The 23,853-nt window shown below is 37.4% G+C and overlaps 1 protein-coding gene across 1 annotated transcript in view; it reads left to right on the forward strand.

Moving 5' to 3' along the window:
• Nucleotides 1–23,853, forward strand: part of WNK3 (WNK lysine deficient protein kinase 3) — a 139,065-nt gene that overhangs the window by 1,832 nt on the left and 113,380 nt on the right. The window contains exon 2 of the mRNA XM_016215182.2: nucleotides 21,275–21,916. Coding sequence (XP_016070668.2) covers nucleotides 21,392–21,916 — 525 coding nt within the window. The 5' untranslated portion in view covers nucleotides 21,275–21,391. The remainder of the gene's footprint in view (nucleotides 1–21,274; nucleotides 21,917–23,853) is intronic.

Here is a 23,853-nt window from a genome sequence, read left to right on the forward strand (position 1 = left end):
GACTGGAATCATACATTGAGGCCTGGGTGAAGGACTACTCTGAAGACTTAGGAGCCCTTGACTCTTTTAAGAAGGGGAATAACAACAGACTTGTGGTATTCACCTCACCTCCTTTGTTTCTGATGCCCCTTCCCCCCATTTGGAATGCTCTCTCTCCCCCCTTCCCTTTGAATTTGAACTCATTAACTATTTCTGAAAGTCTTTCCTACTCCCATCTTATTCCCTTTTCTCAGCATCCTACATCAAGCTAGGTTAGGTGCCCCTCTTTAGTGGTCCCAACACACCTCGTACATATTTTTATTACTGTACTTCTGTTGGGAGACAAGCAGGAAAGTTATTTTCCTTTTTATACCTGAGAAAGAAAATAAATCTAAGAAAAATAAGACTTGCCCTAGTAAACTTGTAACGTAAGTGATTGACCCTGGAGTTCTGACTTCTAGACCAATGTTGATACTCATATCACAAGTCTGCATTTGTTGATGTAATTATTCTGTGGTGGTTTAGGAGTTAAATTTCTGTAATGTGTACTTTAACTTTCTTCTGTAAAGTAGAGAGATTTCTTTTCATTAAGATGTCCCATCATTTAGCCAGTAAATGATAAAGCCAATGGTTGCACTGAACCAGAATCAGAAGTAAAGAAAATAGTCAGAGGCCCTGGTGGTAGCTCAGTTGGTTAGAGAATCTTCCCGATATGCCAAGGTTGCAGGTTCAATCCCCGGTCAGGGCACATACAAGAATCCACCAATGAATACATAAATAAGCGGAACAACAAATCGATATTTCTCTCTCCCTCTCTCTAAAAACCAATAAATAACTTAATAAAAAAAGAAAGAAAGTCCAGCTGGCGTGGCTCAGTGGTTGAGCATCAACCTATGATCTAGGAGATCATGGTTCAATTCCTGGTCAGGGCACATGCCTGGGTTGGGGGCTTGATCCCCAGCAGGGAGCTTGCAGGAAGCAGCCGATCAATGAATCTCTCTCATCATTGATGTTTTTCTCTCTCTCCCTCTCCCTTCCTCTCTCTGAAATCAATAAAAATATATTTTAAAAAAATAGAAGTAAAGAAAATGAAAACTGTTACATTACTGTCAGATTTCTAATCAGATAATTTACATAAAAATAATTAATGGAGTGCCAAAATTTTTGTGTATATGTTTGGGGAGGTTGTGTACAAGAAAAAACCCTTCCTTTCTCAGTCTCTCATCTTAGTATAAGTAAACCAGCTCTGTTCACAGATATACTTGATTGTGTCTGTTGGCTAAAAGCCAGAATACTTTCAGAAGGATGCATCTTTTCCATTTTGGTTTGAAATCATAAAATTTATAGCACTGTTAGGAGATATTTGATGACTGTAAAGGACATCTATAAGGCATTCATTCAGAAATTCCTAAAGCTTCAAAAGTAGAATCTGATAGCATTTTTAATTGTTTTGTTATGAGATAATTTGGTTTGGAAACATGTTGAGATTAACTTACTACAGAAATGAACCTTTAATGTCCCTTTCTTCTAGGGATATGTAATTTTTTTCATGATCTTTTCTTTTTAATTCTCACCCAAGCATATGCTTCCATTGATTTTTAGAGAGAGAAGAAGGGGAGAAACACCGATGTGATTGATCGATTGCTTCCTACACGTGCCCCTACTGGGGATCCAACTCTCAGCCTTTTGGTGTACGGGACGACCCTCCAACCAACTGAACCACAGTGGCCAGGGTTCATGACCTTTTAAAAATAGAAGTGAAGTAACATTGTTTTCTGTGTTTTTGCCTGGTAACTTCTTTATTGTTATAAAATTCACATAATATAAAAGTTATCATTTAGAGTGTACTGTTCAGTGGCATTAAGTACCTTCATGATGTTGCACATCTAGTTGCCAAACATTTTTATCACCCCAAAATCAAACCCTGTACCCATTAAGCAGTCATTCCCTGTTGCCCTTTTCTCCCAGCCCCTGGTAGCCACTAATATACTATCTCTATGGATTTGCCTATTCTGGATATTTTGTATAAATGAAATCATACAATACATGGCTTGTTGTGTTTGGCTTCTTGCACTTTGCATGTTTTTGAGGGTGGCATATATTGATACGTTATTCCTTTTTTGTTGTTAAATATTGCATTGTGTGTATCTACTACATTTTGCTTATTCATCAGTTCATGGGCATTTGAAATCTTTCCATCTTTTGACTTTTTTTCTTTCCAAGTATCATTTTAATTTTTAAAGTTTTAAGCTGTTACTTGCAAAAAAATCATTAAAATGCATAGAAATATTCCATTTTCTTTTTTTCTTCTTTTTTTTAATCCTCACCTGAGGATATTTTTTCCATTGCTTTTCAGAGAGAATGGAAAGGTGGGGGAGAGGGAGAGAGGAACATCGATGTGAGAGAGACACATTGATTGGTTGCCTCCTACACGAGCTCCGACTGGAGCCAGGGGTTGAGCTTGCAACTGAGGCGTGTACCCTTGGTCAAAATTGAACCCAGTACCCTTCTGTCCGTGAGCCAGTGCTCTAACCACTGAGAAAAACTGGCTAGGGCTTCTTTTCCTTTTTTTGAAATATGTCATTTTCATTGGATTTTGTATATTTGACTTAAAATTATTTTGTATTTTGACTTGTAGTAACCAGATTAGGGAGTTTTCTGTCATTTTTTTCAGATAGGTTTTCAATTCCTTGCTCTCTTTCTTATCCTGGTACCCCCCATGATGTGAATGTTGGTGTGCTTGAAGTTGTCCCAGAGGTTCTTATTTATACTACCCTAATTTTTTCCTCTTTATTGAATTTATTGGGGTGACACTGGTTAACAAAATTATACAGGTTTCAGGTGTACAATTCCCCAACACATCATCTGTACACTGTATTGTGTGTTTACCACCCCAAGTCAAGTCTCTGTCCATCACCATTTATCCCCGCTATACCCCCCTGCACCCCCTACCCTGCAACTATCCTCATTTTTTCTAATTCCTTTTTCCTTTTGCTGTTCTGAGTGGGTGTTTTCTGTTTCCTTATCTTCCAAATCACACATTTGTCCTCTGCTTCATCTACTCTACTGTTGATTCCCTGTAATGTATTCTTCATTTCATTATTGTGTTCTTTGTTTCTGACTGGTTCTTTTTTATATTTTTTAATCTCCATTTTTATGTTTCCTGTCTGTTGAAGTTCTCACTGAGATCACTGAGCATCCATATAACCAGTGCTTTGAATTCTGCATTTGGTAGATTGCTTGTGCATTTTATTTAGTTCTTTTTCAGGAATTTTGTTCTGTTCTTTCATTTGGGACAGGTTTCTTTGTCTCCTCATTTTTGCTGCCTCCCTGTAGAACTGCTATGTCTCCTGGTCTTGGTAGAGTGGCCTGTAGGGCCCAGTGGTGCAGCCTCCCTGGTTACCTGATCTAGGTGCTCCAGGTGTTTCCCCCTCCCCCCAGTGTGGTCCATGTGCACCCTCCTGCTGTAGTTGAGCCTTGATTGATGTTGGTGCACCAATGGGTGGGATTTATCCCCAGGCTGATTGGCTTCAAGAACTGGTCATGATCACCAAGGATCATCTGCTATGTAGAGGTCAACCCCATGAAGCAGGACTGGCTTCAGTGAGACTCTGGTGCCTGCTGAGTCAACCCCTTGAATGTGCCACTTGTAGAGGTGGTTGGGTGGTGCTTCAGCATTGTCTGAAGCTGTCCACTGTGTCCGCTGGCTCTGGGGCCTCCTGGAAGGTGCAGGCTAAGGTCAGCTGCCACCTGTGTTCTGCTTGGGGCCACGTGGCATGAGCTACAAAGCAATCTGCAGATGGCTGCTACTTGTGCTGGGCTTGGAGTTGCCTGGGAGAGGCCAAGCTCCTAATCAAGGCTGGCCACTCGCTAGTGCCGGGCCTGAGGCCACTTAGCAAGAGGTACCGGCATGCCAAGCCCAGATGCTGCTTGTTTGAGAGATTTTAGGAAAGTCTGAAGCATGAGCCAAGACAGGCCATTAATATGGAAAAGCCACTGGGAATGGTTTGGGTGGGCCCCCAAGTTGAGTCTCAGGGAACCACCAGGGCAGGGCTAACAGTGTTAGCCAGGTTGATGGAGACTCAGATATGGCACCTGTCTGCCAGCTCTGTTGGTGGGAGGGCTCAGCAAAGGGGCAGTGGCTTCTGCCAGCACTTATGTCTGGGGGAAAGCTGCCCTTCCAGTCCTTGCTGGACAATTCAGTTCCTCCCTGTATGTCCCTGGCACCTTTCAAGTTATTACGAGTCTGAGTACATCCTTGCGCAGGCCCTGTAAGAGGAATGCCTAGACTCCAGCAGCCCTCCATCTCACAGCCAGAAATTATGGGGACTTCTCTTCCTGGTCTGGGGGTCCTGGCAAGGGGCTGGGGCCCCTGGCTTCTCAGAGGGGACCTCCATAGCCGAGATAGCCCTCTGATTTTTAATTTTTTTCTTTTTAATCCTCACCTGAGGATATGTTTATTTATTTGGGGGGGGGGGGGCGGGGGAGAGAAACATCAATGTGAGAGAGTAACATTGATTGGTTGCCTCCTACGCATGCCCCAACTGGGATTGAACCCAAAACCTAGGAATGTTCCCTGACCAGAATAGAACCTGCAACCTTTTTGGTGCACAGGACAGTGCTCCAACCAACTGAATCACCCGGCCAGGACCTCCCTTCCAATTTTTAAATTTCACACATGGGTGTGGGACCAGCCTGCTCCTCATCTCACCCATCCTATAAGTCTCAATATGTTATAGGACTTTGATTCAGCTAGACTTCAGAATGATGGTGGTTCTGTATTTTAGTTGTAATTTTGATGTGGTTGTGGGAGGAGGCAAGCATAGTGTTTACCTACCCTGCCATCTTGACTGGAAGCCCTCTCTTTTGGCTTTTGTAAATAATTCTGGTATGAATATTTGTATAAGGTTTTGTTTGAAAACCTGTTTTTAACTCTGTTGGGTATGTACCTAGGAGTGGAATTTCTGGTTCATATAGTAATTCTATGTTTAACTTTCTGAGGAACCACCAAACTGTTTTCCACAGTGGCGGTACCATTTTACCTTGCCATCAGCAATGAATAACGGTTCCATTTTTTTCCACATCTTCACGAACATTTGTTACTGTGTGTGTGTGTGTGTGTGTGTGTGTGTGTGTGTTTTATGGCCATGTTAGTAGGTGTGAAGCAATATCTCATTGTGGTTTTGATTTGCAGTTGTCTAATGACTAATGATATTCAGCATCTTTTCACATGCTTGTTGACTATTTAAATTTCTGCTTTGGAGAAATGTTTATTTAAATCATTTGCCCAGTTTTTAATCTGGTTGTTCATCTTTTTATTGTTATTTAAGAACTTGTTGCCAAATCCAAGATCATGAAGACTTACTCCTATGTTTTCTTTGAAGAGCTTTTCTTTTAGCTTTAATATTCAGTTATTTGATCCATTTTGAGTTAGTTTTTGTATATGGTTATGTGGTAAGGGTTCAGCTTCATTGAACACATATAGTATGCAATACTATATGTGTATATTAGTTAAAAGAAGCTTTCTGTGGTGATATTTAGTCTCTCTTTGGGCATTTGTGGGGGAGACATGCATTTTTGCAGGTCACATCTTATATTTGAAGTGTGGGATATTCTAAAGCTCTTTATGAGTCAGTGAGACTTTTATGATCAGAAACTTCAGTATGGCAAGCAAGACAATTTTTATGCTAAAGTTACATAAGTGATTTTAAAAAATATATCTTTATTGATTTCAGAGAGAGGAAGGGAGAGGGAAAGAGAGAGATAGAAACATCAATGATGAGAGAGTCATTGATCGGCTGCCTCCTGCAGGCCCCTGACTAGGGATCAAGCCCGCAACCTGGGCATGTGCCCTGACTGGGAATCAAACCACTATCTCCTGGATTCCAGGTCAATGCTCAACTGCTGAGCCATGCCCAGCCAGGCATAAAGTTACAGAAGTGATTTTTAAAGAATATTATTTTTGTTTTCAAATTGTTTGTGAAGGGTGAAATCCTTGCTTAAAACTAGGAAGCCCTAGCCGGTTTGACTCCGTGGTTAGAGTGTCAGCCCTCAGACTGAAGGGTCCCAGGTTCGATTTTGGCCAAGGCCATGTACGTCAGTTGCAGGCTCGACCCTCGATTCCTGACCTGGTCAGGGCACGTGTGGGTTTTTTTTCTGTCTCTCTCTCACCCCTCACCCTTCCACTCTCTCTGAAAAGCAATGGAAAAAATATCCTCGGGTGAGGATTAAAAAAAAAAAAACTAGGCAAAAAGCAGATTTAGACTATAATTAATCAGAAGTTGGTATTAGATTTATCCTAAAAGCAATCATATCTATGAGTTATATAGTTTATGATTGTGAGCTCACCTCTTGACCAAAATGTGGAGACTTTTTATTTGTAGCTTAGGCTATAATTAACCATATATTATTCTATTTATTTAAGGTTATTTTAACTTGGTTACTTGTAAAAATGAGAATTAAAATTTAGTGCAGCACAATTGGTTGGTAAATCTCAGCCGGTAGTTAAGCATAATTAAAATAAGAACATTAATTTGAAATTTTTAAAAACTGGGAGATATGCCCGGCCAGTGTTGCTCAGTGTTTGAGTGTCAACCCATGAACCAAGAGGTCCCCGGTTTGATTCCCAGTCAGGGCACAGGCCCAGGTTGTGGGCTCGATCCCCAGTAGGGGGCGTGCAGGAGGCAGCCGATGGGTGTTCATCTCTCAACCATATTTCTATCTTTCTATCCCTCTCCCTTTCTCTCTCTCTAGAATAATCAATAAAAACATTAAAAAAAACCCCCAAAATCTAGGGGATGTATTTTAATATAAGAATGGGAAATCTGCTTGATCAGCCCCAAGACATAGGAGGTGATAGTTCAGCTTTGATTATATTCACTGTTGCCCAGAGAAGAATTTTTGTGCTGCTGTGCTACTGTGGCATTTCCATTCAGAGTTAGCCTTTGAGTGTTTCTGGCCAAAGGAAAAAACCCTTGAAGATATACGGTTCGTTTGCTAAGGAACCGTTCAAATGCACTAATAACTTAGTCTGAAGCTGTTAGCCCAAGTGAATTGTGGAGTATGATTTACCCAAAGTATTTGTAGGTTCTACCATTCATTCAACAAATATTTATTGCTTTCTTCCAGTGTGCCAGCGTTGATGTGTTGGGGATAGATGCAAAGGAAGCAAAGCAGGCAATGACCCTGCCCTGTTTGAGCTTACATTATAGTGAAGGATGACAGACAGCCAACAAATAAACAATTTCAGAAAATAAATGCTAAGAAGAAAATTGTAAAAGGCTGCTGGGATGTTGAGGATGAGCCTCTTTAGCTCAGGTGGTCAGTTTGAGGAGTTGACTTTGAACAGAGATCAAAATGTTAAGAGACCAGCAATTTTTGGTATCTCTTCTGATCATTATTTTGTTAAATTGTTAATTTATGCCTTCTAAAAAGAATACTTTAGGTGTCTTTTTATTGAAAATGTGTGAGTTATTGCTTTTTGTTTCTAAGGGGGGAAAAACAGGTACACTCCTTATGAGGAGAGACCGTGTTCCTGTGGGGAAATGTCACTGGAGTAGGAGTCAGCCTGGGTTCTGATCTTGCCTTTGTGTAATCTCACACAAGTCCCTACGCATCTATTTCCATATTTATTAAACAAAACAAAAGCCCTACCTATTTTGCAGGGTTCCTTTGCTAATTAAATGGGAATATACTTTGCACATTATAGAACTACATATGAAATGCATTGTATTCTATTAATATATTTTTGGAGTCAAAGTTTCTCAATTGATAAATGTTTTCCCACCAATTTAAAGCTTTTTTGTCTCTACCCATCTGGTAAATTTTAGCACCAAATGTCTAAACTCATTGATTAATCAGGAGAGGTTGGTAGTGTGGTAGAAAGTATATTGGATTTGGAACTAGAAAAGCAGAGTTCCACAATTATCTCCTTCACTTACTAGCTCTGTGATTTGGCAAGACACTAAACTTTTCTGAGCTTTCCTAATTTTCAGAATTCAGGCTAATACCAAGTAGTTGTCAGGGTTTTTGTTAGAGTAATTGAGTTGAATAGATGAAGTGTTTTGGGGAACTATAAAGCAAGGTCTGATAAACTTTTTTCTGTGAAGGACCAGATAGTAACTATTTTAGGCCATGCAGGCCATGGAGTCTCTGTTGCAGACTCAGTGACTGTTGTAGCAGCCATAGGCAATATGTAAATGAATGAGTATGGCTATATTCCAATACAACTATTTATGAACACTTTAATATTAATTTTGAATAATGTTCATGTATCATAAAATATTCTTTTTATTTTTTCAACCATTTAAAAGTATAAAAATCATTCTCAGCTTACCCACTATACAAAAACAGGCAGTGAAGTGAGGTGGGTTTGGCCTGGGTGCTGTATGTAATTTTGCCACCACTGTTATAAAGGGTTAGGTAGAGTGAGGTGTTAATTAATGATTTGAGGGTAGGTGACTGATAAATAGAAATTGTTTAATTTTGATGATGAAAGAAGATAGAGATGATTTCAACCCCTTTTCTAGTTTGGACCCAGACATTTTTTCACATAAAATGGGCATCTTTAGCCCTGGCTGGTTTGGCTCAGTGGTTAGAGTGTCAGCCTGCAGACTGAAGGGTCCTGGGTTTTATTCCAGTCAAAGGCATGTACCTCGGTTGCAGGCTCAATCCCCTGAGTGCGGGGGGCAACCAGTCGGTATGTCTCTCTCATATCTCTCTCTCTCTCTCTCTCTCTCTCTCTCTCTCTCTCTCCCTCCCTCTCCCTCCCCCTCCCCCTCCCCCTTCCTCTCCCCCTCCCCCTCCCTCTCCCTCTCCCTCTCCCTCTCCCTCTCCCTCTCCCTCTCCCTTTTCCCCCTCCCTCTCCCCTCCCTCCTACTCTTTCTGAAAAGTAGTGGAAAAAATATCCTCGGGTGAAAATTAAAAAATTTTTTAAAAAAGGCATCTTTAATTGAGGAAATGACCTTGCCAAATCAAAACTGGAGGATGGAAGTGAGGAAGAAGATAGCTTTAGTGCTATAAACTCCCAAGGACTGTGATGGGGTTGTTTAGTACATGTATCTATAAAATTCAGGGTGATGTATAGTGTATGCATCTGTCTCCACATCATACATGGCCCCCTATTAGGAGTAGTTAAGATTGGACTTGGGAGTCAAATGCCTGGGTTGAATTCTGGCCCTGGTTTTTACTAGCTGTGTGATCTTGGGCAAGTTAACTTTTCGAGCTTAGTTTCCACATTTGTAAAATGAGAATAAAAATATTTACCTCAAGATTCTTGTGATGATTACATGAGAAAATGCTTACAGTGCTTGGCACAAAGCACTCAATACGTGTTAACTGATGATATTCATTTGAATGTATGTTGTACATAATTATTAGTTTTGTCCTTCCTTCAGTTATTTTAAGAAATTACAATATCCTTAACTGGTTCTTTTGTACAGGTTGTTGATGGACAGTTCTGCTTTAAAGGATTAAAATAATATAGAAGTAGATTAAACTTTAAGGTTCCCCTTTACCCAATTTCCTGCCCTCCCAGTGGGTAACTGTTAAGAGTTGACTGTGAACTTGTAGAGTCCTTTTACTCTGTATTTACATACATATGTCAATATGTATATACTCACTTCATTCTTTTTAATGGATACATAGCATTTCATACTACATGCTCCTTTAACCACAAGGATCAGTTTAGAGTGTATCCTTTCAGTGTTTTTTTATGTGCATGTATATATATATATGAGTACATATGGAAATTATAAAGTTTTGTGTGTTTTTTTTTACATAAATGATATATAGATGTAATGTATCTGTTGTACTACCACTTGCTTTTTTCGTTAGTATATATGTGTAGGAGATTTTTATATATCAATATATATCCATCTCATTTTTTAACAGTTGCATATTATTACACATTACAGATATACCATGTTTATTTCACCATTCTCTTAAAGATACATATTTAAGGGTTTTTTTCAGGTTTTTTTGCTACTTCAAACAGTGCTTCATTTAAAAAATTCCTGTACATATATATTTGTACATATATAGGAATATTTTTCAGGTAAATGCTAAGAAGGGGAATTGCTGGGTGACAGGTTTGCTCTAGATACTCGGAATTGCCATATGAAAAGGCTATTCCAGTTTATTTGCTAACAGTGCAGGATTTCTCACACACTTCTCAAAACATGATATTAACATATTTTATTATTTTGCTCATCCGATGGACAAAAATGATATTGAATTATTTGAATTTGCATCTCCCTGCTTACTAAAAAGTTTGAGCCATCCCTGTGCCATACGTGTATTAGCCATTTGTATTTCTTCTTACTGATTTTTTTAGTTTTTTATATATTCTGGATATTAATGCTTTGCTATACATGTTGCAAATGCTGGCTCCCAGTCTGTTGCTTATCTTTTAACCTTGTCCATAGTCGAATGGCAAAATGTATTAGCTTTTTTGTTAATGACCTTTGCATTTTGTTTTTTTAAGAAGGCGTTTCTTCAGGTTAGGAATATATTGTTGTATTTTCTTTTAATAGTTATATATATTAACTTTTTTAAAAAATATATCTTTATTGATTCCAGAGAGAGAAAAGGAGAGAGAGGGAGAGAGAAAGAGAAACATCAATGATGAGAGAGTCATTGATCGGCTGCCTCCTGCACGCCCCCCAACTGGAGATCGAGCCCGCAACCCGGGCAGGTGCCCTGACCAGGAGTTGAACCACGATCTCCTGAATCCTAGGTTGATGCTCAACTGCTGAGCCACACCCTGCCAGGCTATATTAACTTTTTATTTTTAGCTCTTTAATTTACCTGGAATTTATTTTTGTGACTGAGTTTTAACTAGGTATTTAACTTGTCCCCCCAAACAGATAGCCATTATTCTAATACTGTTTAGTATGCTATATGTTCTTCACAAATTTGAAATGCTATCTTTATCATGGACTATATCCCCATACATAACATCTCTGTTTCTGTACTGATTCTTTTTTTTTTTAATCCTCACTGGAGGATGTGTTCATTGACCCTAGAGAGAAGGGAAGGGAGAGACAGAAATAGACAGAAGGACACACACACACACAGATTGAGATTGAGAGAGAGACATCAATGTGAGAGAGAACATCGATTGGTTGCCTTTCATACATGCCCTGGCTGGGGATCGAACCAACAACCTTTTGGTGTATGGGACAACATCCAACCAACTGAGCCACACAGCCAGGGCTCTGTATTGATTTTTTTTTTTTTAACTTAAAAAACAAACATTTATTTCTCACAGTTCTGGAGGCAGAAAAGTACAATATCAAGGTGCCAGAAAATTCAGTTCTGGTGAGGGCTTGTGTCCTGGTTTGTAGATAGCCATCTTCTTTTTTTTTTTTTTTTTTTTTTAATATATCTTTATTGATTTTAAAGAGAGGAAAGGAGAGGGAGAAAGAGAGATAAAAACATTAATGTTGAGAGAGTCATTGATCGAGCCCACAACCCGGGCATGTGCCCTGACCGGGAATCGAACCCCGATCGCCTGGATCCTAGGTCGATGCTCAACTGCTGAGCCACGCCCGGCCGGGCTGTAAATAGCCATCTTCTTGCTGTATCCTCACAATAGGCAGTGTACTGATTTTTCTACTACTTAGTCCATTTGTCTGTTTCTGTGCTGAAACTGTTTAATTTACTATAGTTATATGTAATATCTGGTAAGGCAAGTTCTCATTGTTCTTCTTTTTCAAGATTTTCTTGGATTTCCTTGTATTCTTTTAGAATCAGCTTTTCAATTTTGGACAAAAAATATCTTTGAGATTTTGATTGGGTTTGCATTGACTTTGGAATAATCTGGGAGGGGTATGAAGATGTTGATATTGGATCTTTTGACCAAGGAAAAGTGTATTTCATGTACTTCAGTAAAAATGTATCATTTTCTTTATATAAATGTTGTATATTTCTTCTTGAGTTTATCCCTAGATGAATATTTTATAGCTTTGTTGCTCTTATGAATAGGATAGTTGTTTTGAAAATATCTTTTAAAAAATCACACTGACTCACCCTTCTTCCAGGACACCCAGCCCTTCCTGCCCCATTCCCGAGGTTGCCCACCCTCCACTCGCCATGCCCAAGCCCTCACCTTAGGATAGTTGTCTTTTAAATTACATTTTCTAATTGATTATTGTTAATGTCTAGCAAAGCTGTTGATTTCTGTTTGTTGATTTTGTCTTTGACCTATCTGCTGAGCTCTCTTACGTAGTTCCTATTATAGTTTTTTAGTTGATTTGCTTGTATTTTCTAGATAGATAATCATGTAGTCTGTAAATTTTGAGTTTTGTCTCCTACTTTCCAGTATTTGTAGGTCTTGTTTTATTTCCTTAAGTGGTAGCAGTAATAATAGGAATTCCTGGCTTATTCCTGACTTTAATTATTGTTTATGTGAAAGATACTTAACCTCACTCATAAGATAAATGCTAATTGAAACCATACAGAAGTTCCTTTTTTAAACCCATCAGAGTGTTAAAAATCAAAACGTTTGATAACACCTTTTTGTTGTCAAGGCCATGGGGTAAAAGACACCCTCACACATTGCAGGTGGGAGTTTAAATTGGTACAATGCCTGTGGAAGGCAGTTTGACAGTATTATATAAAGATACATATGTATTATGTGTACTCTTCTGGATATATGAGTATGCTTCAATACAAGTTAAATATATAAATTTCCTTTGATCCAGCAATCCCATTTTAGGGAATTTACATATATGTATACACATATAGGCAAAATGAAATATGCAGTGTTTTATGTGATAGCAAATAATTGAATACTATATAGGTAATAAAAATAAGAATGAGGAACCTCTGTGTACAGACAGGGAAAAAAATATCTTAAAATATTGTAACTATAGCCCTGGCTTAGTAGCTCAGTTGATTAGAGCGTCATCCCTATACGTGCCAAGGTTTCAGGTTCCATCCCCTCTCAGGGCACATACAACAGTCAACCAATGAAGGCATAAATAAGTGGAACAACAAACCCATGTCTGTCTGTGTCTGTCTGTCTCTCAAATCAATCAATTAAAAAAATATTGTGACTGTAAAAACAGCTTAGTATATACTATGCTACTTTTTGTGTAGAAAGGGAGAGAAAGAATTTATATTTATGTTTATTTGCCTAAAGGAACTCTGGAGGGCTATACAAGAATTTAATAAGGTTACCTGTAGGAGTGGTAGGAACTAAATGAATGGGAAACAGGGTTGTGAGTGAACTTATCCATTATATACCTCTTTCTTTGATTTTTGAATTTTATATATAATTTAATTTTCTTTTTTATTGATTTCAGAGAGAGTAAAGGAGAGAGAGAGAGAATGAGAAAGAGACACAGAGAGACAGACAGAAAAACATAGATGTCAAACCTCAGGAGCCCCAGCACGCCCCCTACTGGGGATCGAGCCTGCAACCTGGGCATGTTTCCCGACCCAGAATCAAACCCGCCACCTTTTGGTGCTTGGGACAAGGCTCCACTCAACTGAGCCATACCAGCCAGGGTGAATCTTACTATATTTTAAAAAATTAAATTAAAAATGGTTTCTCGAATTATTTCAGCTCCTCCAAGGACATTTTTTCTTTCTCTTCTGTTACAGGTTTTCTTCAAATGGCTGTCTCTTGATTCTTTTCTTATTTAAAATTAGCTAGTAGAAGGGCTGACTGAGAGTTCTGTATACCTAGGAAGGCTTTATTTTGGGGGTAATGGGTGGGCAGCTGGCTATTACGTTTGGAGGACTCAAATGCCAGAGGGCAGAGAGCTTTGCCCTTGGGTGCCCTATTCTTGGTATGTTGATTTCCGTATTCTGCATACAGGAATTTCTTTCAGAGGGAGATTTTGTCAACTTTGTATAATTCAGATCTTCAGTTTATCCTTATTTTCAGCCTTTTTCTCACTCTGGCCTTCTTTTTTAAAAATAATTTTAAAAAAATTGATTTTAGAGAGAGAAGAAGGGAGAGGGAGAGAGATATAGAAACATCAGTGAGAGAGAAACATCCATTGGCTGCCTCCTGCACGTCCCCTACTGGGGGTCGACCCTACAACTTGGGCATGTGCCCTGACTGGGAACCGAACCAGCAACCTCTTGGTGCATGGGACTATGCCCAACCAACTGAGCTACAGCAGCCAGGGACTCTGGTCCTCTTTGACATCAGTCTTCTTTGCATGTAGAGCCCCTCTGGGGTTTTGTCCTGCAAGTCCACTCCTTCTTGCATTGGAACCCTTTCTATTAACATACTTTAGGTTATAGCATCCTTTGTTTTGTGTTATCAGCCAGTTCTTTCCTCTCTGCTCTTTGTCGGAAATTGTCGAAATCTTGTATTTTTTTCCATTTGTGTCCCTGACTTGTGATTTATACTTTTGTACTCTTTTACCATCACTTTTCCAGGGTCTTGGAAAGTGATGTAAGTGCTCAGTTCACCTTCTTGAACCAGAAGTCAACAGTTGTATAGCTTCAGCTTGGATAAATTGTAAGCTCCTTGAGGACAAGGACTGATTTTTGTTCTTTTATCCCCAGACCTTGACACAGTGCTTGGCACTTGGTGAATTTTTATTGGTGTGAATATGTATATATGAGAGAAAGTGAAGATTGTTAATGATAATTTACTGTGTAATTTTGACTAAATATGCATTCTTTCAATTGCTGGTTCCAAAAGTTGAAGAAATTCTTGTGCCATTGATTAGACAAAGTACTGATTGTATGCTGGATTTCCCATTAATAAAACCATGATAAGCTACAGGGGGGAAAATTATTTTAAATTTTTAACTCAACTCCAAGCTTATATATGAAACGTGTTGAAGGAGTGGATATGGGATATAAATTTGTGAGGGTTTTCCTATAATTTCAGTCTCTATAGAAGTGCTTTTGCAGTTATCTTTGTACATATTCCTAGGGCTTAGAGCAGTGTGTTACCATTTTTTGCAGGAAAATACAGTCACATAGGCTATGATATATAGCTTTTGAACTCAGATACTTCAGGTTTGAGGCCTGATTTTTGTAGACTGTTTCACTGAGCTATGTTTCTGCATTGCTGAATGTAGAAGAGATATTATTGTGGTCACTGAAGCATACCTCTGTAGCAATGCCAACATGGTTTATTACTGGAAAGCTTTAAAAGAATGTATTATATACTTTTTGGCCTTACTAAATAGGATCTCCTGAAAATAAGTTTTTATTTTCTTGAGTATTGTTGAATAGTGCTTTAATATAGTGCTGCCACTAGGGGTTATTAAGAAATAGAAAATAAAAACTTCTATTTGTTGATTATTATATTGTGCCAAGCACTATGCTAAGTAGGTTATATGTATATTTTCATATCAGTCCTGTGAAATTTCACAAATGAAATCAAGAATGAATGAAGTTGAGTAATTTGCTTCAAATCTACTCTGAGGAGTGAGCGGCAGAACTAAGATTTGATTCCAGGTTTCTCCCACTCCAAAACCTGTGTTCTGAAACTCTCTTTTATGTTCAAGAAGCTAGTGGATCCACAGTGAAAAGGCCCCAGATATACTATGCTTAGTGAAGTTCTTGGCCTACTTAAAAAAATTTTTTTTTTCTTATTCGTTATTTACCCTTAGGCTACCAGCTATTACATTTTATTGTTGTCAGGTCTTTTTCCTTCAGAATAGTGATTCTCATCCTAGCAGGCCAGGCTGAAGATAAGGAGAGTGGACAGAAGAGGTGTGGGTAGACAGTATGATTTTAAAAAGGCATATTTGATATGATGATAGCTTTGATTTTAGTAAAAATATTTTAAGGTGTTAAAGAGGGATATCATATTTTATTGAGATATTATTTACACACCATAAAACTCACCAATATAAATGTCAGTGATTTTTAGTAAATTTATAGAGTTATATAATCTTGATTATAATCTAAATTTAGAATATTTCCATTACCCCCAGAAGATCTCTTGAGCTGGTTAGCCATCAGTGCTATTCCTGTACCCCAGCCCCAGGCAACAACTAATCTATTTTCTGTCTCTGTAGATTGGTATATTCTAGGCATTTCATATAAATGGAACCATACAGTATATGGTCTTTTCCTCTGGCTTCTTTCACTTAGCATAATGTTCCAGGTTCATCCTTGTAGCAGGCATTGATAGTTCATTCCTTTTGATTGTGAATAATGTTCTATTGAATGGATATAACACATTTTGTTTAAGCATCAATTGATATACATTTGGATCATTTCCACCTTTTGGCTATTATGAATAGAGCTGCTATGAACACTTATGTACAGTTTTTGTGTGGACATGTATTTTCATTTCACTTGGGTAGATGGTATCATATAGTAACTCGGAACTGTCAGATTATGTTTCAAAGCAGCTGCAATATTTTACATTCCCAGCAGCAATGTATGAGGGGTCCATTTTCTTTACATCCTTACCAACACTCGTTACTGTTTATCTTTTTTATTGTAACCATCCTCATGAGTATAAAGTATTTCATTTTAGTTTGATTTGCATTTCCCTAATGAGTAATGATGTGGAACATCCGTATATCTTCTTTAGAGAAATGTATATTCAGATCTTCAGCCCATTGGATTATTTATCTTTTTATTATTGACTTGTAAGAATTTTTTATGTGTTCTGAATACCAGTCTCTTATCGGATATATGATTTGCACACATTTTCTCGAAGTCTTTTTGCTTTTCACTTTCTTGGCATCTTTTGAGGCACAAAATTTTAAATTTTGATGAGGTTCAGCTTCTCAATTTTCTGTTTTATCATTTGTATTTTTGTTGTATCTGGGAAATCATTGCTTAACACAAAGTCACGAAGATTTACTTCAGTGTTTTCTTCTAAGAGCTTTATAGTTTTAGCTCTTACATTTAGGTTTATGATCCACTTTGAGTATATTTCTTGTATGGTGTGAGGTAGGGGTCCAACTTCATTGTTTTGTATGTGGATATGCAGCTTTCCCAGCACCTTTTGTAAAAGATTATTCTTTCCTGATTGAATAGTCTTGGCATCTTTGTTGAAAATCAATTTATCATAAATGTTAAGGTTTATTTCTAGACTCTTAATTTTATTGCGGTGATCTATATATTTATCCTTATTCTGTTGTTCATTTCTAATTTAAATTTTTGTGGTAGTAAACTCTGTTTGATTTCAATCCTTTTAAATTTATTGAGATTTATTTTGCATAGTATATGATCTGTGCTGGAGATTTTTCCATGTGTACTTGAAAAGAATGTGTATTTTGCTTTCGTTGGGTGGTGTGTTCTATAGGTAGCAGTTAGGTCAAGTTGGTTGATAGTATTGGCCAAGTTTTCCAGATTTCTTGCTAGTTTTCTATCTAGTTGTTCTCTCCATTATTGAGAGTAGGGTATTCAAACCTTCCACTGTTATTACTGAATTGTCTATTTCTCCAATTTTGTCAGTTTAAAAAAAAATATGTGTCTGTTGATTTCAGAAAGAGAAAGGGAGAGGGAGAGAGAGAAATATCGATGAGAGAAAACATTGGTTGGCTGCCTTTTGCATGCTTCCAGGGGGATTGGGTCCACAACCTGGGCATGTGCCCTGACCTGGAATCCAGCTGGTGACCTCCTGGTGCATGGGACAATGCTCAACCAACTAAGCCACTGCAGCCAGGCTCTTTTCAGTTTTAATTTAATGTATTTTGAGGTTCTGTTGTTAGATGTATATAACTGTTATATTGTCCTGACGAATTAATCTTTCCATACTTATAAAAATCCCCTCTTTGTCTCTATAACATTTTTTATCTTAAGGCTGGTTTTTAAAAGACTGAGGGATCACTCCTTTCCCAATCCCTCTTATTTTCTGCTTCTTATCCTATAGTTTGGAAAACCAGGTGACCAAACATGTTAGAATTACTCTAGAGCAGCACTACTTGCCCCTCTATTTTAATTTTTTAAAAAATACCTTTATTGATTTCAGAGAGAGGAAAGGAGAGGGAGAGAGAGAGATAGAAACATCAATGATGAGAGAGTCATTGATCAGCTGCCGCCTGCACGTCCCCGACTTGGGATCGAGCCTGCAAGCTGGGCATGTGCCCTGACTGGGAATTGAACCCTGATTTCCTGGATCCTAGGTCAATGCTCAACCGCTGAGCCATGCCCGGCCGGGTGCCCCTCTGTTTTTATATTAGGGTTCTGAGTAAAATTGTTTTTTTGTTTTTTGTTTTAAAAAGTGGTTCTGCAGTTACTTAAAATCTCTTATTTTACCTAACCTATTTTTGTCTTTTTACAAGTCCTTTGTCTTATGGATCTCTGTTCTTGAGGTTTCTGGATAAGTGACCTTTAGTTAAGTGAAGTGAATAATATTCTTAAGAATATCTCACCTAAAATGTTAACATTTAGAGAATTTGAATGAAGGGTGTATTCAATTCTTTGTAGACATTTTTCTAAGCCCAAATTTTGTCAAAATAAGTTAAAGAAAAAGTCTCCACCTAAGTGAGGGGTTGTTAGTTACCTTTTCTGACTTGCAGGTAATACTAGTCTTATTCAGTGACTTTTGAAATATACTGATTTGGCAATGTAACATCATAAAGCTGTTCATGAGTCCTTAGTTTGCAGTCATGCACCGTTTAACAACAGAGATTTGTTCTAAGAAATGCGTTGTTAGGCAGTTTCATCTATGTGAACATCATAGAGTGTACCTACACAAACCTAAATGGTATAGCCTACTAGACCCCTAGACTATATGGTGTATGTGGTCTATCTTTGACCAAAATGTCATTATGTGGTACATGACTGTAATTCTTATCTCATATTATTAACACAGCTATGTCCTAGTAGTGTCATCTGATAGGCAAATTTCTAGGAGTTATCATAGATTCTTCCTTTCCCCTAACAACCATATTTATTCAGGCAACAAACCTTGAATTTGGAACTTTTTAAATGTATCTTAAATCTATCCCTCTTGCCAGTATTTTCATTCAAACCTCAGCATCTCTTTCCTGGATTACTGCAGTAGATTTCTAACTGGTCTTCTTATTTTATATTGTATGACATAGAATTCCTTGGTGACTGCCTCTCTGTTTTCATCTGCCTGCTTCTAATATGTGAGTAAACTGTTCACGGTACCATTCATACACTTAATCCATGCTGTTTCATGATTTTGCTTATAATCTTCCCTCTGGTCGTATCAGGTAATTTTCTTTGAGACTCAGTTCCAGCATCTTTTCCATTAAACCTTTGTTAGAGTGTCTGACTTCATTCTTTTGCATATAGATATCCAGTTGTCCCAGCACCATTTGTTGAAAAGAGTGTTCTTTCCCCATTGAAATGTCTTGACACCCTTATTGAAAATCAGTCGACCATAAATATGTGGGTTTTATTTCTGGATTATCTTATTTTCATTCCATTTATTTATACATCTATCCTTATGCCAGTACCATACTGTCTTAATACTGTAGCTTTGTGGTAGGTTTCAAAATTGGGAAGGGTGAGTCCTCCAACTTTGTTCTTTTTCAAGATTGTTTTGGCTTTGGCTATTCTGAGTCCCTTGAAGTTTTATGAGTTTTAGGATCAGCTTGTTCATTTCTGCAAAGAAACTAGCTGGGATGTTGATAGGAATTGTGTTGAATATGTAGAACAATTTGGGGTATTCCTCCCCATTTTGTTTGTTTTGGAGGTTGTTATTCCCAGTTTTTCAAATTTGATATTTCTGTGTATTTTTTTGATGTGACAAAATGTGCCATCTAAGGTGCATAGAATAATAATAGGTATACAGGCTTAACTTTGTGATGCATGTTTGTGGTGAGAGGAGAAAATTTTCTTATTGTTGGTTCAACCATTCATTTGAAAAACTTTTTCCTTTGAATATAAACTGTAAAATAAAAATAAAATTAAAATTTTTTTTTAAAAAGAACAACTTTTTTCTTATATGTTCCTCATATTTCCACATGTTCTTTGTGGAAAGCTTTAGAAAATACAAGAAAAGCAGAAAGAAAAGAAAGTCCATAATTATACCACTCAGAATTAATATTTGTGTATGTGTGTATGTATGTATGTATGTATGTATGTATATATGAAAGCTTGTTGTATGTATTTCATTTAACCATATAATATCTGGGAATGTCTTTTCGTCTCACTAAAAACTGGTGTTTTTTAAAAATATTGTATCCTATCTCATTTTGAGATATTTAATTAAATACCTGTTATACTTACGTTTAGTTACAGTTTTTGCAAATTATAAGTGCTATAATGAATGTCTTTATAATTAAATCTTTGCACAAATTGACTATTTTCTAAGGCAAGTTCCTATAAGTAGAATTGCTGGCTCAAGAGGATGCATATTTTAAAGTATTTCTTAAAAGATTTAGTATAGCGTGTTAATTTTTTCGTATAGTATGTTACTATTTTACAGTAGTTTCTGATAAATCTGAGGCAAGCTCATAAACTAGTATTTGTGTTACTCAAAACTACAATTGGAGGTTCATAGCAGCATTATTCATAGTAGTCAAAAGGTGGAAACAACCCAATCCATTGACCAGATGAATGGATAAACAAAATGTTGTATATACATACAATGTAATATTGTTCAACCTTAAAAAGAAAGGCAATTCTGATACATGCTACTACATCAGTGAACCTTGCAAACATTATGTTGAGTGAAATAAGCCAGGCACAAAAGGGAAAATACTGTATGATTCCACTTATATGATGTACCTAGAATAAACAAATTCATAGAGACAGAAAGTGGGATAGAGATTACTAGGGACTGGGGAAATGAAGAGTTATTGTTTAATGGATACAGAATTTCAGTTTGGGATGATGAAGAGTTCTGGAAATAGATCATGGTGATGATTGTACAACATTGTAGATATACTTAAAGCCACTGAATTGTATGTTTAAAAATGGTTAAAATAGTAAATTTGATATTAAGTATATTTTACCACAGTGAAAAAAACTACCATCGGATTAATTCCAGAATTTTAGACAAAAAACACTTACTGAGATATAATGTGCTTGTTTTAATTATTGTGTGTGTACCTTGTAGCTAAGTGAACTGAGGGTTTAGAATCTTGTTTTAAATACGATGGAATGATAAATGGGACTGAGAACTAAGTTCCTAACCAACATTCATTCAGTACGAAGATTTATTGAGCTATATGCCAAGTAGCCTGCTAGGCACTGAGGGCTACTGTGGTAAACAAGATAAGACATAGTCCCTGGAGTCTGTTGGTTGCTAAGCTTGGACAGAAAAAAGAACAAACTTCTTATTAAGAAAAAATGGATTAAACAATCAGGTGACTTGTTTTATCCTTAATGATTTCCTTTGTGGGGTAATTTTAAAATATCCTTTTTCCCCCTTCAGGTTACTATGGAAACATGACCACATAAAAAGGAAGTCAATTCTGATCATTCGGATACCTGAGATGTAACTGGACTGAAGGGTAGAACAGGAAAAATTTTAGTGCCAACCTTAATTACAATGGCTACTGATTCAGGGGAGCCAGCTAGCACAGAAGATTCTGAGAAACCTGATGGAGTTTCATTGGAAAACAGGGTTCATCAGATGGCAGCAACTTTGACAGTGGAAGCTAGAATAAAGGAAAAAGACAATACCTTCTCTGCTTCTGGAGAAACTATAGAAAGGAAGAGATTCTTCCGAAAGAGTGTTGATGACAAAGTTATTGATTCTTCCTCTAAAGATGAGAGAACAAAGACTGCAACAAATATTCCAAGAGTAGAAAAGCGTCCTACAAATGTGCTAAAAGGTGAACAAGAAGTTAAATTCGCACAATGTTCAAAGGCAACTTCCGAATCCTCAAAAGATTGTCTCAAGGAAAAAAATGAAAAGGAAATGGAAGAAGAAGCAGAAATGAAGGCTGTAGCTACTTCTCCTAGTGGCAGGTTCCTGAAATTCGATATAGAGCTGGGAAGAGGAGCATTTAAAACAGTATATAAAGGACTGGACACCGAAACATGGGTTGAGGTTGCTTGGTGTGAGCTGCAGGTGGGTATATAATATTCTTGGTTTTAATAAATTCCAATTTTAGTTGACCCGGTCTTCTGAGTGATCCAAGATTAAAATGCACCATAGATTAAAATAAAATTAATTGCTTGTCCCCCACCTCCCTGAAATTATGCTCCTTTCCTAGATCCTCATAGGACCTCACGCCAAATTTTTTTTCTCCGGTTGTCTTCCCCTCTGGTTTGAGAGGGGAAAAACTATCGTTGCTTTCTTTGGGAAAATGCTCTTAATTTATTAACATTAGGAAATTCCTGAAACTCTTAACGTCTCATTTTGAAAACTTTTACTAAATTTATGCCTTATGAGTTGATTTTTTAAATTATTATTTTTTATCTTTATTGTGGAAAGTGTTACAGATGTCCCCTTTCCCCCCATTGATTCCCTCCACGCTGTACCCTCTTAAGGCCTTCTACAGTCCTTCACCACACTATTGTCTGTGTCCATGGGTTATGCATATAAGTTCTTAGGTTAATCTCTCCCCACCCCCACCCATGGGTTGATTTTTATAATAAGTACTTGAGACTGTGATATGTTAGACATATATTGTGTCATATCTCCCTTTTCTCTTTTTCTTTCAACAAATATTGGGGGTTCATGTAGTTTTTTTAGAACAGGAAATGCTTTTCTTGATTCTTTGAGGACTTCTATTAATATAAACTTCCCCATGCCTTTGTGTTTACCTCGAAGAGGATCTCTGGAAGAAATAAGCAGCAGAATCTACTGAGGTTAGTCAAATGAAATGTGTTTAGAAAGGAGAAATGAAAGCAACAGGACCGTAGTTGAATCACCTAGATATTTGATTCCATAATAAATGTTTTTGTGGACTTCTAACTAATGAATGACTACACAGGGGTTGAGTATCATAGAATGAGTTATAATAGTAGGTCAAATATTGTATAAGGAAGACCTTTGTGACCTCAATCAGCTCAAGAGAATGGTCGGTATTCACAGGAGATGCTTAAAATTAGCATAGAATAAAGCCAGTAGTTCTAGATGGGTTGTTGTTCAAATCCCAGTGGTCTATGTGCCTGTGGGTATGTCTTCTTTTACCCATTCTGAATATACTGTAGGTTGCTGGTTAGATAGGTTTGAAATTTAGTGCAAGTTCCTGCATTTCTAGGAAGCTTTTTTGTTTAACACCAAGTTTCGAAACTATTCTCTGTAAAAGTCAGTGTTTGCTTCATATGCAGATTTTGGAGTTTATTGTCAGAGATTCAAATTCAGCAAGTCGGGGTGGGATGCCAGACAGCAATTTTGATTCCCGGTCAAGGGCAAGTACCTGGGTTGCTGGTTCTTAGCCCTGGTTGGGCATGTTTGGGAGGCAACCAGTTGATGTGTCTCTCACGCATCCATGTTTCTCTCTCTTTTTCTCAAAGCAATGGAAAAAATATCCTCGGGTGAGGATTAACAAAAAACAACAACAAAAAACCAAAGGGCTTTGAATATGGAAAGTCCCTTAATGACTCTTTGGAATGCAAATTACTTAGCAGGAGATCCATTCTATTAGTTCTAAAGAAGTGTGTGCGGGTATGGGGTTTGCTTGATTTTCTTCTCACCCCATTTTTACCCTTTGAGAATTTTATAAGGCCCGTGTCACAGTAGAAATATTAGATAATGCAAGGAAACAAACATCAAAACCACCTGAAGTTTTACTGCTTTGAGGGTGCTTTAAGCAATTTAGTATATCTTTCCGGACTCTTTCTTTTGCATAAATGTATATATGACTTTTTGTATATTTTCTCCCCACAGAATGGAATTGAACTGTAAGTTTTTACAAAACCCTTTTAAAACTTATCATTAACATCTTTTTGTTACCAGTAATTGTACATTTACATCATTATTTTACTAGATCCCTTTGTAAGTTATTTAATCAGTCCTGTATTATTGGACATCTAGATTTTCCCCAACATTTTACCATT

This window comes from Miniopterus natalensis, chromosome X (genome assembly GCF_054644295.1).
Source record: "Miniopterus natalensis isolate mMinNat1 chromosome X, mMinNat1.hap1, whole genome shotgun sequence".
NCBI classification, from domain to species: domain Eukaryota; kingdom Metazoa; phylum Chordata; class Mammalia; order Chiroptera; family Miniopteridae; genus Miniopterus; species Miniopterus natalensis.